The sequence below is a fragment of the Bos javanicus genome, chromosome X (assembly GCF_032452875.1).
Source record: "Bos javanicus breed banteng chromosome X, ARS-OSU_banteng_1.0, whole genome shotgun sequence".
In the NCBI taxonomy this organism is placed as follows: domain Eukaryota; kingdom Metazoa; phylum Chordata; class Mammalia; order Artiodactyla; family Bovidae; genus Bos; species Bos javanicus.
Genome location: NC_083897.1, coordinates 13,975,249 through 13,991,243, shown reverse-complemented (window position 1 = coordinate 13,991,243; position 15,995 = coordinate 13,975,249). Strand labels below are relative to the sequence as shown.

General features: G+C 45.1%; 1 protein-coding gene across 2 annotated transcripts in view; it reads left to right on the top strand.

The window, feature by feature from the left end:
• The window catches only part of AIFM1 (apoptosis inducing factor mitochondria associated 1), a 30,789-nt gene extending 15,017 nt beyond the window's left edge, over positions 1-15,772 (top strand). For both annotated transcript variants that reach the window (XM_061407912.1, XM_061407910.1), the window contains exons 6-16: positions 1,186-1,276; positions 5,998-6,082; positions 6,666-6,742; positions 7,633-7,741; positions 8,485-8,592; positions 8,925-9,013; positions 9,466-9,606; positions 11,231-11,373; positions 12,836-12,960; positions 14,981-15,177; positions 15,504-15,772. In XM_061407912.1, coding sequence (XP_061263896.1) covers positions 1,186-1,276; positions 5,998-6,082; positions 6,666-6,742; positions 7,633-7,741; positions 8,485-8,592; positions 8,925-9,013; positions 9,466-9,606; positions 11,231-11,373; positions 12,836-12,960; positions 14,981-15,177; positions 15,504-15,575 — 1,237 coding nt within the window. In that variant the 3' untranslated portion in view covers positions 15,576-15,772. The remainder of the gene's footprint in view (positions 1-1,185; positions 1,277-5,997; positions 6,083-6,665; positions 6,743-7,632; positions 7,742-8,484; positions 8,593-8,924; positions 9,014-9,465; positions 9,607-11,230; positions 11,374-12,835; positions 12,961-14,980; positions 15,178-15,503) is intronic.
• Positions 15,773-15,995: the final 223 nt, after the last annotated feature.

Below are 15,995 nucleotides of genomic sequence, written 5' to 3'. Positions count from 1 at the left end.
GCAGCTCAGCCTGTGTTGTCACGTCTTCACACTTGCCTAGGCATGTCCCATAAAAGCAGAACAAAAGACACTGTTCTATGGCACTTTCTTTGACACCCCAGGAGACATTCAGAATTGCAGGGATACAGTGGGAACACTAAGGAAGAAACTCTTTATTAAAATCTTTGCATGAGAGACTTAGGAATACAAGTCAAGAAGCCCTTTCCTTTAAAAGGCTCCTTGGATCTCCTGAGTCCAGTACCATGTTCTTGGGTATCAGTTTTTTTCCTTGTTAGTGGATCCCTTTGACACTGGACTAAATTTTATAAATCTACCTGCCTCCCTCACTTGTATCATGTCCTGTTATCAAGCAGGATGCATATTTCCAATTATGTGTGTATGCTTAATTGGTTAGTTGTGTCCAATTCTTTGCAACCCCTTGGACTAAAGTCTCCTCTGTCTATGGGACTCTCTAGGCAAGAATACTGGAGTGGGTTGCCATTTACTCTTCTAGGGGATCTTCTTGACCCAGGGATCGAACCCACGTTTCCTGCATCTCCTGCATTGGCAGGTGGATTCTTTACCACTGAGCCACCTGGGAAGCCCTCCAATTAGGTTGTTGTGCTCAGTCGCATCTGACTCTGTGCAATCCCACAAACTGTAGCACCCTCCTCAGCTCCTCTGTCCATGGGATTCTCCAGGTTACCCATCCCTTAATTAATCCCTCATAGACGGTATCTGCTATTTGGTGTGAGATCATCTCAGGAGCTAGACCAAGTTGTCCAGTGATCAGTGCCATCCTGGACAGCTTGTGTGGGTGGATGTGAGTACCAGCACCTCGGCCACTCCTCAAGTCCTGACTTTGAAAGGAACCTAAATGCAGAGCACGATTTCTCAACCTCGGCACTATTGACATGGAAGGTTGGATAATTTTTTGCTTTAGGGGCCTGGTCTGCATACTGTTGGATGTTTCACAGCATCCCTGGCTTCTACCCCCTAGATACCAGAACCATCCCTCCAGCAAAGCTGTTGGAGCCAAGAATGTATCCAGATTGTTCCCATGACCAAGATTTAGTGCCCTTGGGCACCTGCTTGAGAAAATATTCCTGAAAGCTTTCCGTGGTGGAACCAATTTTTCTGAACCTCTGGGGGAAGTTGATAGCCATTCCACATACTTATAACTTTTTCTCTCTTTTCTCTGTACAGCATATATTTCCAGCCACCTTCTTTTTACGTCTCTGCTCAGGACCTGCCTCGTGTTGAAAATGGTGGTGTGGCCGTCCTCACTGGGAAGAAGGTGAGCTAGTAGGCTGCTTTCTTAGTCAAGCTCCACCTATGTGCCCACAGGGGCAGCAAGGATGGTGACTTGCATTCCCACTGGCCCTTCCGTCTGTCTGTCACTGTAGTTCATCAAAGAAAGAGCAAGTCATTTTGAGGTTTAATATTGCCAGTCGGTACTAATTAGTGTGTCTCCCAGGGGAAAGCACTGTCTCTAGCCTAGAGTAGCAGGCTAGCTAAACCTTCCCAGGGAAGTCAGGTCATTGGAGACCATGACTCTGAGGCTGTTCCTTCTCCTGATTGGCTCCTCTGCCTTTCCTCCTTCTTTCTGTTTTTCCACACTAACATTTCTTTGGGATTATTGATGACAGGAGATTGACAAATGTATATTATTCAGGATAGTAAAAAAAATTCAGGCATGACATCAGCATGGAAAATATTGTTGGATTTTACAAAGGTGAGTGCCTGAATACCGGGGTGGGCAGTGACTGGAATACGGGGGTGGGCAGTGACTGTTAGGGTTCAGGGAGGGTTTTGTTTGCTTGCATTTTGTTTTGTGTTTGTTAACAGGAGGGAAGTCTAGAATGTGTCTGTAAACTACTGGCAACATTCCAGTAGAGAGGGAAGGACTATCAGAAGTAGCAAGGCCCAGAAGAGATGGGATCCAGAGCTTGAGTGGAAGTACTGACCTTTGATAAGGACAGGTTCATTTCTCCTATACGGGGATGTTAGGTGGAGAAGATGGATATGGGTTGGTGGATAAGCTGGTAAGAAGACTGTATTAAGTATCCCCTATGTGTAGCACACAGGCCCTGCCTTCTAGGGGCTAACAGTATTAGGCAAAAATGTGAGCAGATAATCATAACATAGATTTGGAATAAGAAAGAAATTTGGTGTATTGTGGGAATTACTGGGAAGTGTGCCCAGTATAATGATGGAAAAGCTTCCTGGAGAAAGCAGTCTCCTTCTATAGAATGGGGAATATGATGAAATGAAGTAGCATTCACCAGCTTAGAGAAAAGTGAAGAACATTCAAGTGAAAAAGAATAACATAAGCAAAGGCACAAAGGGGTGAAAAAGCGTGTTTGGTGCAGGGAAATACAAGCAGCTCGGGACTGATAGAGCAGGAAGTTAAGGAGTGACAGGAGATGAGAAAGCAGGAAGTTAGGGGCCTGATGGTTGAGCTCTGTCGTGTGAAAGATCTTGAGTTTTATGGCATTGACCCTGAGGAGTTGTTGAGTTTTAGACAAGAATATAAAGCAGTTGGGTTGAATTTTAAGTAATCACTCGGTTGGCTGTGAAGAGAATGGATTTCAGGAAAACAAGACTAGAAAGAGACCATTTCAAAGACTTTTTTAATAATCCATGTGAAAGATGGTGGGAGTCCACATAAGGGCAGTAGTGCTGATGGTGATTAAGAAGAAGTAAGCACAGTATGAAAATGCTTTATGTGTGTTCAATTACATCATGGTGCCCTTCACGATAATCTTATGAGGTGGGCACTATTAATATTTCCATTTTACAGAGAAAGAAATGGAGATTTAAAAGAGGTGAAGTATCTTGCTTGAGATTACATAGTTAATAAGTAGTAGAGGCAGAATTTGAGCCCCAGATCTCTCTGATTGGAGAATTCTGATTCCAGAGCCCAAGCTCTTAATACCATCATTGTATAGCTTCCTAACAGAAAGGTGATGAAGAGTAGGGAACAGACTAAAAGCATAAAGTCAAACTTGGTGGGGTGTGGTGGTGACCGATTGGAGGAAGAACATGAGAGAGGAGAGAGGCGAAGATGACTTTCTGATTTTCAGCTTGTGTGGTAGATGGTAGTACACCCCCACATAAGAGAGACATTGCAAGAGGAAGACCTAGTTTAAGGGGGACATGACATTTCATTTGGGACTGTTAAGTATGAACTAGAATATCTGTGTGGATATGCCCTAAGGGCAGTGTTGGAGACATGACTGTAATGTTCAGAGTAGAGTTCTGGGCTCAGATATGGATGGGGAATCGTCCACGTACGAGTCAGAATTGAGACCATGAGAGTAGGTGAGGCCCCCCCATGGAGAACTGAGGTAGTCATGTCAGAAGAGGAGTGAAGCAAAGATGGAGCCCTGTGGAACCCAAATTTCAGGAAACAGGCTTAAGAAAAAGTGTCCTAAAAGGAGACTAGGAAAGAAGTATTAAAAGGGCAGGATGAGACGAGCCCAGGGCTGGGGCCAGGGTTGGAGAGAGTTTCAAGGAGGAGGATGTGAGCCAGGGTATTACCACAGCAAAAGAATCTGCTAACAAAGGAATTCTAAAATGACCCATTACATTTAGCTGTTCAGATATCATTGTGAAGTTAGAAAAGAGGAGAAACTACTCGTTCAGAAAGTTTAAATGACAAAACGGAGATGGCATTGGGCAACAGCTGGAGGAGGACATACATAGAATCAAAAGTGGTACATTTAGGATGGGGCAGACTTAAACATGTCAGTGGGCTAAGGTAGAAGATGTCACGAGAGAGATGGGGGAGTGAGTGGCTGACTAACAGGAGAGAGAGGAAGGGTAAGAGTCAGGCATAGAAACGAGACAGAAAGGCCACCTCATCCCAGTAACTGGCAGAGAGGAAGTGAAGTCTGTATTCAGGGGTTAGGAGGTGGGAACTATTATGGGAAGCTGAGGAAGTTCACATCTAATGGCTTCACTTGTGTTTGCAGTAAACTAGGATACCAGGTTGGAGAGGGCAGTGGCACCCCACTCTAGATCTCTTGCCTGGAAAATCCCATGGATGGAGGAGCCTGGTAGGCTGCAGTCCATGGGGTCGGTAAGAGTCGGACACGACTGAGCGACTTTACTTTGACTTTTTACTTTCACGCATTGGAGAAGGAAATAGCAACCCACTCCAGTGTTCTTGCCTGGAGAATCCCAGGGACAGGGGAGCCTGGTGGTCTGCCATCTATGGGGTCGCACAGAGTCAAACACGACTGAAGCGACTTAGCAGCAGCAGCAGCAGCAGGATACCAGGTGGGTTACCTGAGAGGTTTGAGTCAATGGGTTGGATTGAGGAGGGAGCTTACCCAGGACAAATCAAAGGTGGCTAAAGTAGCTACTCACCCATCCCATCTGTTTATATCATGGCCCCCTGGACAGCTTGACCCAGTGCACCTGTCATATGTTTCTAGCACTACTTGCACTGTCCTTATTAGAGCGTTTCTCATGCTTAATTACAGTGCTTATTAAATTATCTGTCTTGGCTGCTGCACTCTGAAGGCAGCAAGGTATCAGTTTTTCTCAACATTGTGTCCCCAGCACTTAGCACAGCACTTGACACATGAAAGTGCTAGTCACTCAGTCATGTCCAACTCTTCATGACGTCATGACTATATAGCCCACCAGTCTCCTCTGTCCATGGAATTCTCCAGGCAAGAATACTGGAGTGGGTTGCCATTCTCTTTTCCAGGGGAACTTCCCGGCCCAGGGATCGAACCCATGTCTCCCACATTGCAGACAGATTCCTTACCATCTGAGCCACCAGGGAAGCCCAACACATACTAGGTGTTTAATAAATATGTCTTGAATGAATGGTCTCACTACTCGTAAGGAGTGGAGTGGAGCCAGAAACCCCAGTCTCCCTGACTGCAAAACTCAAGCTCTTCATCATAAGGAGCAGGGTGCATGGAAATGAGGGATGCTGGCAAGAGCACAGTTTGAGAAATCTACCATTGGCCCAGATTAGATGGAATGGAACAGCCCACTGGGTAAATGGAGAAAATCAGAAACAAGGAAAGGTGCCAGTGGGACTGAGAGAAAGCTGGAACGATGGCAGACTGTGACCAAAGAGTGAGATATTTGATGTAGAAGTTTGAGAGAGAGGATTTGGATGTGGCTTAGAGGAAAAATATGAGCCAGGTGCCGAGGACTTCAGTGACTGAGGGGTGACCAAGAGCAGGCCGGATAACACTTGAGTTGTAGGGGATATAGGTCAGTGTCCTTCAGAGGGGATGAGGGCACGAGAGTACCTTGGAACCATCAGCAGCTATAATCCTTTCCTTGTGATGGGGAGGAGTGTGAGCGAGTGAGCAATCTCTACATATGAGCTGTCCTGTGCAGGCGGGGGGAGCTCAGGTTTAGTGAAAGCTAGAAATTGGGAGAAAGCATCCTACAAGAATGTTAAGGATAGGAGAGAGTTGTTAACAAAGAAGTAAGGGTCCCTGGACTTCGCTGGTGTTCACCGTGCTCCCAATGCAAGGGGCCCGGGTTCAATCCCTGGTCACGGAACTAGATCCTCCATGCCACAACTAAGAGTTTGGAGGCCACAACTAGGACCCAGAGCTGCCACTTTTTTTTTTAAAGAAGGGTTCCAAAGAGCCAGGCAGAAAAGTCTGTCCCTATTCTCCATTCCCACAAATTGGGCATGAGCTTTGGGACACTAGGAACTTACTGTGATGTTGGCCACTTAGGAAATTATGACTCCTTGAAGAAATTGGTACTAGTGATTAGGTTTCTTAAGCATCACTTTAGGTCAAGAAGTAACTCTTCTCATTGGGCTGATGACTGCCAGGTTCAGGTTTTTTTGGAGGGTGATGGAAGTGTTCCAGAATTATATAGTGATGATGGCCACACAACTTATGAATATACTAAAACCCACTGAATTGTACACTTAAAAATGGTGAATTGTATGTTGTATGAGTGATATCTCAATAAACATTTTTAAAGTGAATTTATCCCTTTCTGTGTGTGTATGTTTGGCGGGACCAGGTAGTACAGCTGGATGTGAGAGGCAATGTGGCAAAACTTAATGATGGCTCTCAAATAACCTACGAAAAGTGCTTGATTGCAACAGGTGAGTACTTCTGGAGATAGCTTCATTCCCTGATAGAGCTCCCTTGAGTTTTACTGTAAAGACATTACTAAGAAAACTGAAACCCAGACTCTGAAGTGGATGTCTTCCCTTGGTGCAAAGCATGGCTATCTAACTACAAGCATCTGAGCAATAGCCGCTCTGGACAGTCCTTACTGTTCCCTCTGCTAAAGGCAGGGATGGCTATTGAAAAGGATTGCCTTTCCCTTCTTAGCCTTTGTCCTCTGCCCTGAAAGTGATATAACCTCATGGCTTCATTGCCACTTTCAACCAGAAATCAAGAGAGGGGTTTGAAGCAGTTGCTTCAACAAACATGACTGTGCTTTCTGGTGAATCCTCGTGAAAAAGTAGGAGAGAATGGGAGCAAAAAGTGAGGCCTTCTGGCCATCTACAGGGAGGGTGGGCCCTTTGAGGAGAGACTCTCAAATCTGCTTTTCAAAGGAAATTGATATAAGCCTACTGCGGGGACGAGTGGAAGGAAAACAAAGCCTTGTTGCGAGTTGATGCTTCTGTTGGGCCAGCTTCTGCTTGTTGGGCTAAAGGGTTTTTCTCCTCTGATTTCCAGGAGGCACTCCAAGAAGTCTCTCTGCCATTGATAGGGCTGGAGCAGAGGTGAAGAGTAGAACAACACTTTTCAGAAAGGTAATTGTCAGCTTTAGTGCTTTTGTCGGTTTTGAAGAGGTAGCATAATCTCGTGGCCCCAAGTACCCACCTGGGAATTGGGAGATCCGGGTTCTATCTATGGCTCTTCCACAGACTTATTATCTGGCCTTGAGCAAATCACTTCCTCTCTCTGCACCTCAAATACCTCACTCAAGAGTTTTGAGCTCCTAGGTAAAAAATACATTTAGCGTTTTTTATTGCTTGTTATAGTTCCTTCCGATGTCCCTTCCACAGTTGTTTTTTTTCTTTTTTTCTGATGCACTTGAGTCATTGGAACTCCTTAGAGCCCCTTGGCATTTTTCACTGCAAATGCTATTGTGGAGACTTTGGGGAGAAAAGTTAAGAGTACCTAAGTGAAAAAGAGGAAGGAGTTGCGTCTTAACACAATGTTCTACTTATGAAAACTGAAAATTTCCAGCCACTTCTATAGGTATTGGGAAAGATTTTTACTATCCTTTAAATTCTTAATACAACAAGGTTTGTCAGCCTTGGCACTCTTGGCATTTTGGACCGGATAACTGTTTGTGGTGAGGGGATGGACTGTAGGGTGTTTAGCAGTGTCCATGGACTCCACCCACTAGCTTCAGGTAGTACCTGTGACAGCCAAAAACGCCACAGACAATGTCAGATATTCCCTGGGGGAGAGGGGGCATGCCTGTCCCCAGTTGAGAACTACTGTTAATAGAGTGTTACATTGGAGAAAGAAATTTGCATCAATAAAATAGAAGCTGTAATTGAGCCACTTCATACAAGGAGAAGATTTTATGTGCAAATTACTGTTGTCAAAGATTTATCAGAAAATATTTCCTAGTATTATCATTGTATACCCCTTTGGGAAATCAATGGATTAAACTGGTGTGATTCTATAGATCGAAGACTTTAGAACCTTAGAGAAGATTTCCCGAGAAGTCAAGTCAATTACGATTATTGGTGGAGGCTTTCTTGGTAGCGAACTGGCCTGTGCTCTTGGCAGAAAGGGTGAGTATTGGGGAGTGACCTCCATTTTCTTTCTCTGGCCTTATAGCACATGCTTTTCAGAGATGCATTTGCCAGCATCAGTAGAAAGGGTCGATTAATGTTTACATGATGAAAAACTAATCACAGAGCTTAGCTCTGATGTGGGTCACCTTAGTGATTGAAAGGCTTTCATCCAAGCAGCTGAGCAGTGCTGCTTTCTTTCCTTTTCCTCTCACCTCTAGGCCAGAACTCCTTAGAAATAAAATATTAAGGAAAGTGAGTTATTAAGATGGTAGGGGCAGTGTAGACTAAAGAACTGCATGTATCTTTGAACTGCTGCTCCCCGTAAAAGTCAGACTTCTTTCCGACACATGATGGTTCGCAGCTTGACTTATCTGTGAGTTCCAGTTCGAATGTTTCACAGCAGTCATTTGTTTTCTTACCGTGGTTTTTCAGCTGTGTGAAATCAGAGCATCTTCTCAGGAGGGTGCATACTATTCAGAGCTTGGAAGGCACTTGTGTAAGCCTGGGTGTATGTGCACTGACTTCACTGTATGTCCCTGAATCCAGGGACAAGTTCTGGCACCTGTTGTGTTTGCCATGTGGATGGATGCCCTTGTGCCCTAGTGGCCCAGAAATGGGTGCTCTGGCCCAGGTCACGGCCTTGCCTTGTGTGCAGTAGATGGCTATCGCTGGCCCCTTTACTTCTCTTCCTGGGGTTGGCCTTTGCCTCCTGCTTTACCTACTCTGTTTCTTCTTCCCAGCTCGAGCCTCAGGCACAGAAGTGATTCAGCTTTTTCCTGAGAAAGGAAATATGGGGAAGGTCCTCCCCGAATACCTCAGCAACTGGACCATGGAAAAAGTCCGACGAGGTAGAGACACTCTTTCCATATGCTCCCACTCTTGTCTGGAGTTAGTTAGAACTGGCAGAGTTTGCTTCTTTGGGAACCCCCTGTACATAAGCCTTACCGGCTGCCAGGTGAAAAGTTTCCACCATTCTCCTGTCAGCTGGCTTCATGTAGGTGTTATGAATCTGATGCAGCAGATTCCTGGAAGTGCCGGAAATGAACTATGGGTGTGGGTGCCTGTGGCTCTCCAAGGCCGCCCGTGTGCTGACGAGTCCTGGTTTTGTGGGGGATGCCTCTCGTCTGTTGTGAGGGTGGTGGGCTCACAGGCTCAGCCTCATGTCTCGTTTGCCTTCCAGAGGGGGTTAAGGTGCTGCCTAGTGCTATTGTGCAATCAGTTGGAGTCAGCGCTGGCAGGTTACTCATCAAGCTGAAAGATGGCCGGAAGGTAAGGAGGGGAAGACAGGCTGCCAGAAGACCTTCCAACCCTGCCCTGCCCTGCCCTGTTTCCTCATTCTTACTCCTTCATTTGATACCCATAGATTAGTTGTCTTGGCAGTTGCCATTGACCTGTCATAATTTTCTGAATGAACTGTCCTCTACTAAAATAAAAATGATGGGAGCCGGCATAGACACCTGGGAACCATTTCCCATATCCCCTTCTTGTGTATGTCACACACTTTTGAGACCTTCTACGGTGGCAGATTTCTGTTCGGATGGAAGGGGGTATGTATGTGTGCAGGCGTGACACTTTATGAAATGGAACTTAGAACCTCTTTATCAGAGTTAATCAGTGATTTTTTGATAAAGCCCCAATTTTTAGTGACGTGATATACAGTTGCTCCAACCATAGGTATACGAGGAAACTGTGATCATTGACTGAATTCTTTCTGTCCTCAGGTAGAAACTGACCACATAGTGGCAGCCGTGGGCCTGGAGCCCAATGTTGAGTTGGCCAAGACTGGTGGATTAGAGATAGACTCTGATTTTGGTGGCTTCCGGGTAAATGCAGAGCTCCAGGCCCGCTCTAACATCTGGGTGGTAAGTGTGCGGTGATGGCCTGACCAGATGCAGTGCGTTGGCTCGGGCCTGGGCGCAAGTCTGCCTGGTGTTGCTCAGAGATTCAGCAGCAGCTTGCTCAAAAAGGGTCTCTGTGTTTGGAAGCTGAGGGTAGACAGCAGAAGCTTGTGAACTGTTCAGTTTACAGGATCAGGTCTGGCCTCATGCCACAGGCTTCTGGAAAAGGAAGTGAATGGTGCACATGGCCACAGAAGTAGGCCTCTCCTGGTTCCGCTGTTGGCAGCAGCCATCAGCATCCCCTTGATAGGCGTGTGTGCAGCTTTCAGACTGATCTGCTGTTCCTTTTGCCTGAACACGAGTCCAGTTTTGTAACATTCTCTGGAAAGGAAAATTACTCCATTTTCATTTTCCTTGAGTACTATTTTTAGGTGTTTTTAAAAATCTGTTACAACACAAACAGGACTATAGTATGTAGGAACATGAGGTAATTTCCCTATTGTTAGATCATAACAAGTGTATTGTGTTTGATTATGGACTCTGCAACCAAGGACGTAGGAACTTTGAAGGGTGTTTTTCCCTTAAAGCTCTTTTTTTTTTTTTTAAAGATACATTGTACTGGATTTTTTTACAATCGTTATAAAAGCCATACATGCTCTGTGTGGAAAACGCAGCCAAAAAGGAGAAAGGGAGTCCTCGGCAGCAGCCACGGATATTTGGGTGTATTTCCTTCCCTTCATTTCCTAGCACATAGGTGTTTTTCTTTGTTGTAGACAGTCATGGCAAGCATACTACGTATAAACCTTTGTATTCTTTTCTCTTTCACTTAACGTTCAAATGTAAGTTTTTTCCACATTGCTTCCAATTCTGTGAACAGTGTAATGACTGTATAATACTCCATTTGGTGGATCTCAGAATTTATCTCCCCACTGCTCATATGTTGGATTTTTAGGTTGCTTTGGGGGTATCTGAATAGCCACAAAGATGAACAAAGAGTGAGAGAGCTAACAAGCCACCACATCCTCCGTGAAGCTGGCCTTGTTCACCTCCAGCCAGCAGGGGGTTCTCTCTCTGCTTGAAACCCTGAGCTCACTCACTGCATTCTTCTTGTATGGCACACCATCAGTGCAACAGTGCCACACCTTCCTCAGTGCTTGTACACTCCATGTGGGCAGGGTCTGTGTCAGGCATGTCTCTGCAGCCCAGACAGTATGATGCGCTGTACAGAGTAAATACTCTGGAAATACTTGCTGAATGAATGAATGAATATTGAATGATCAAAAAAAAAATCTCACCTTGGAAAAGATTTCTAGGTAAGAGGCAGTCACATCTAAAAACTGGTTTCCACACAGGAAAAAATATTCTGCAAATCCTGGTTATTAAATACCCTGTTTATGCTAAAGGGCAGAACCAGAAGAAAGTGCAAGCTGGAGCATGCAGAACTGAGGTTAGCTTTGAGGAAGCATCTGATATTTTTTTAAAAATGGAAGCGTATCTGTTTTTGATACTGTAGGTATGATTCCAACCTGTGGATGGAAAATGTTAGTTAACATCACAAGCATTTTTTTGAACCCCCAAAGTTTATGTTCTGTCCTTAACTTGCTTTTTTTCTTTAATCATGTGTCATGTAACATATTTGTCTCCAAAGGCAGGAGATGCCGCATGTTTCTACGATATAAAGTTGGGTAGAAGGCGGGTAGAGCACCATGATCATGCTGTTGTGAGCGGAAGATTGGCTGGAGAGAATATGACTGGAGCTGCTAAGCCGTACTGGCATCAGTCAATGTTCTGGTAATAGTTTTGTGCTTTGAGGACTCAGTCGGTTAGAACACAGAATTAATGGAGCCAGAATCATATGGTTTGGTTTCCTTGTGGGCCAGTTAGCTTCATACAGAGGGTAAAAAAATTGCATCTCATGTCTGTGCTTTCTACCCCTGAGCCATCTTCTGGTAAAAGGACTCCATTCGACCTAAGTTTGAACAGGTGAATGAATGGAGATGGCACTAGAACTTCTGCTAAAATAACTCAGAGTTGGAGCTACAGTAGGTAGGACAGAAGTGTGCTCTTAGATAAAGACAGAAGTATATTTTCTTTGTTCTTTGCTGCTGATGCTCAGGAGCCCAACCTACGGACAAAGACAGCCCACTCATGTAACTCTTAAAATAAGCAATTCAGAGTCAGACAAATATAGGCAGCTTTCTGGATAATGAAAAGTTAGTGATGGATATTCCTGAGTACTGGAGCTGGCCCTGTTTGGCCCACTCTCATCTTGTTGATGTGAAAGATGGGATACATTAAAAAAAAAAAAAAAAAAAACTTCAAGGTTTCAGAAACCTCTAAGCCGTTTCTGTTGAGAAAATTCTCAGCTGATGGCAGTACATTTCAGGATGATCACACACAGTTTCATGAGTGGGCAGCAAAACAAATAATAGATGGATCTCGGGGTCAACATGTGTAAGATAATATACTTAGGAAAAGAATAGCTCTACAATTGTCAGTTTCCGTGAACAGAATCCAAGAAGTCATTGTAGACTGTTCCCTGAAGACACCAGTCCAATGAGCTTCTTTGGCCAAGAAGATAACAAAATATAGGGCCCCAGAAACAAAACAGCTCAAGTCACTGAGATGATTACAAAACCATGGCGTGCCTCTGCCACCAATATTCCATGAACTTCCTAGCATGATGATGATAGGAAAAGTTTCCAAGAAGAACAAAGAAAATAAAATGACCAAGTGAGCCAAGGTGCCTCTGTATAGAAAGCATTTCAGCTTTGAAAAAATGAAAGCTAAGAGGAAATGATGCAAAGTAAAGTAAGGAAGTTTATCAGTTAATAAAACCACAAAATATCTCACATTCTGAGTTCCATAGATATGGAGCACTCTTTAAAGTTTCAAAAAGGCATCTTTGAAAAGAGGTAAAGGGAAGTAGTGAATAGTAAATGTGGGGATGTCATCCCGCCCCAGATGTGGTGTATGGTATAAACACATGATAAAATTTTAAAACATATAGATTACAGTATGGATCTGCAATATGCATAGTGGCTTGTTAAGGAAAAATAAAAACTGTTTGGGATAATCGTGCTTTCTCACAGTTGTCCCCAGATGCCCTAGCAGGCGAGAGATCACTTTGGGATTTCTCTTGCCACCAGGTTCTTTGGTTGGCACGAAAGCATGGTTGTTGTCATAGAGAAAACATTCTGCCACACCATTCTTGACAGTACTCTGACAGAATACCTTCTCTGTCCTTCCTCAGGAGTGATTTGGGCCCCGATGTTGGCTATGAAGCGATTGGTCTGGTGGACAGTAGCTTGCCCACAGTCGGTGTTTTTGCAAAAGCAACTGCACAGGACAACCCCAAATCTGCCACAGAGCAGTCAGGTAAGGAAGCCCAGCCTCTTCTCGTGAAGAGTATTGAAGAGTATTGAAGAGTATTAAGCCGTGGTCCAAATCCTCCCAAACAAGGGCTTTCTGTATTGGCCAGGGGGAACCTGTGAAAGCCACTCTTCATGGTGTGCTTTAAAACACACCAGACCCAAAGTCCTTACTCTTCAGTGGTCTGAGAGCTGGTGAAATCAGGTATCCTGGTCAGAGCATAGATGGTTACAGTGGGTGTTATCCTAGACTCTGGACGGTAGGTAACTCAATGACTGAAAGTCTAGTTTTTCTGGATGGACTAGGAAGACTGGTGTGATGAAGAAAACTTGTACTTTTTCAGTGCCACCCCCTCTTTTTTTTGCTTCCTGCTGATCCCAAGAACGAGGCCCAAGAACCTTAGTGTGGGACCTGCTCCCTTCCTTGTGCCTTGGACAGTGAAGAACTGGGCTGAGTAGTTCTTCCATACTCAGTCGCTCAGTCATGTCTGATTCTTCACAACCCCATGGACTGTAGCCCACCAGGCTCCTGGGATTTCCCAGACAAGAATATTGGAGTGGGTTGCCATGCCCTCCTCCAGGGGATCTTCTGACCCAGGGATTGAACCCATATCTCCTGTATGGGCAGACAGAGTCTTTACAGGGCCACCTGGGAAGCCCAGGTAGTTCTTAAGCCGCCTCTAGTTCCAGTTGTCAGATCTGAACACCAGGTTTTCTTTAGACAGGAAGCAAAGAATATCTCTCTTGAAATGAATGTCTCTCCCACACACATCTCTTTCATTAACTCCCAGGCCTCTTCTCTCTCCCTTCGTGACCTTGGCTGAAGTTATTTAACCTCTGTGTCCTCCTATTAGAGGCATTTTAAGGACAAATTGCTCTTTAAGGAGAAAGCAAGACATATGGATATAAGGGTCTTGTTCATGTATAATCTAAGTGGATTACATTATTACTCCTTAATTTGGACCTCTCCTGGGAAGTGGATCCCCGGAGGAGGACCCAGGGACTTATAAACTGCAGGTCACTGCTCTGTCCACCAGGCAGTATTACCTGAAGCCTGGTTCTCAGAAGACAAAGTACCCTCTCCCCAGGCTGCTGCCACCACCCCACCCAGGAGGAAACACTTGCACTACGGTTTTTCCCTTTAGAAGTGCCTTCTGCTTTGGCCAGAGTGTCTCTAATGATGCTAAGAGAACTTTCTGCCATAGTGGCAGTGTTCTGTCTTCTGTCCGAAACATTAGCCACTCGGCACATATGGCTCTTCAGCACTTGAAATGTGGTTAGTGCAAACGTGCTACATTGCTTCAGTCACATCCTAGGAATTTCCCAGGCCAGAATACTGGAGTGGATTGTCATTTCCCTCCTCCAGGGGATCTTCGCAACCCAGGTATCAAACCCACATATCTTATGACTCTGGCACTGGTAGGCAGGTTCTTTACCACTAGCGCCACCTGGGAAGCTCAAGAAGAAAGGCTTCCGTGACCGGGAATCAAACCGGAGCTTCAGTGGTGAGAGCAGCTAATCCTAACCACTAGACCACCAGGGAGCGTTGGGTTTCACACATGAACTGGTTTGGCAAATGAGGAACTGGATTTTACATTTTTTGTTCAATTTTAATGAAAATTAAACTTCAATTGTGAATTAATTTTAATTAGGATAACTATACCTAACTAGTGGCTATTGTACTGACCGTAGCTCTAGGATGTTTCTCAGACGACAAGAATAAGTCTTCTGTAATTTGAAAAAGATACCAGGAAATATCCGTAGAGTCAATTTAAAATGAGATAGAAAGTTTGGGGTCAGACTGACCCAGTGCCCAGCAACTGGCAAGGAAGAGCTTTTGTTGGCTCTGTCAATGGAGAGGAGCTGGAGAAGACCAGTGTTTACTGAGGCAGCGTAGAAAAACAAATCATCTAGAAGCAGCCTGAAGCAGGTGTTGAAAGATACTTGCCTTCTAGAATTTCCAAGTGCATAATAAGTGACTTTGTTTTGTTTTGACTTTGCTTGTTTGTTTGGGGGGTTGACCACAGGCACTGGTATCCGATCAGAGAGCGAGACAGAGTCTGAGGCCTCGGACATCCCTGTTCCTCCCAGCAACCCTGCAGTCCCCCAGGTCCCCACCCAAGGGGAGGACTACGGCAAAGGTGTCATCTTCTACCTCAGGGACAAAGTGGTGGTGGGGATCGTGCTGTGGAACATCTTCAACCGGATGCCAATAGCACGGAAGGTAGGTGCCGGCACAGCTCTGAGAGGAAGATAGGGGTGTGGGCGGAAGCTGCTCCTGTGACTTCATCAGCTGTCCTGCCATGCACTGTCCTCCCAGGTCAGACTGGGCCTGAGCAGAACAAGGTGTCGCCTTGGCTCAGGAATGTTTCTTTCTTTCTTTCTTTATAAAAGGAATGTTTCTTTTTCACTCAGGACACGGTTGGGTGGCGTCCTCACTTGGGCTTTGCAGAAAGCCCTTCCCACAACTCCCTCCCGGTGTGGAGTGGGGGCTGGCCTGGCCCGCACACACACGAAGTGAGTTAGACTCCTTGTTCCTCTGTCCCTCAGATTATTAAGGACGGTGAGCAACATGAAGATCTCAATGAAGTAGCCAAGCTCTTCAACATTCATGAAGACTGAAGCCCTCGCCCTGAGTAGCAGGCAGGCTCTTGGCTGTCCCTGAGAACAGCTTAGATGAGTAAAGGAGCATTTTTTTTTTATTCAGCAGACTTCCTCTGAATGTATGGGTATGAATGATCAAGTCCTTTGTGAATATTTCAACCATGTAGGCAAATTCTTAATGTTCACATCATTAAATAAAACCTGATTCTTCTAAATTCTCTTCTCTTTGAAAGGGAGCGAGTGGGTGAAGGGAGGAAAGCTGTGCGAATGAGAGAGCAGGCCAGTTGGAAGCATTCCCAAATAGACCATCTTTCTTGGCCTCCTTCTCCTTGCTTCACACTCTCAGCTTCTTTCAGTTTCCTGAACTCCCTCGCCTTCCAGACCTCTTTGTACAGACCTGCTATGGCCTCTTCCCGCAGAACTTGACCCCTCTCCCCT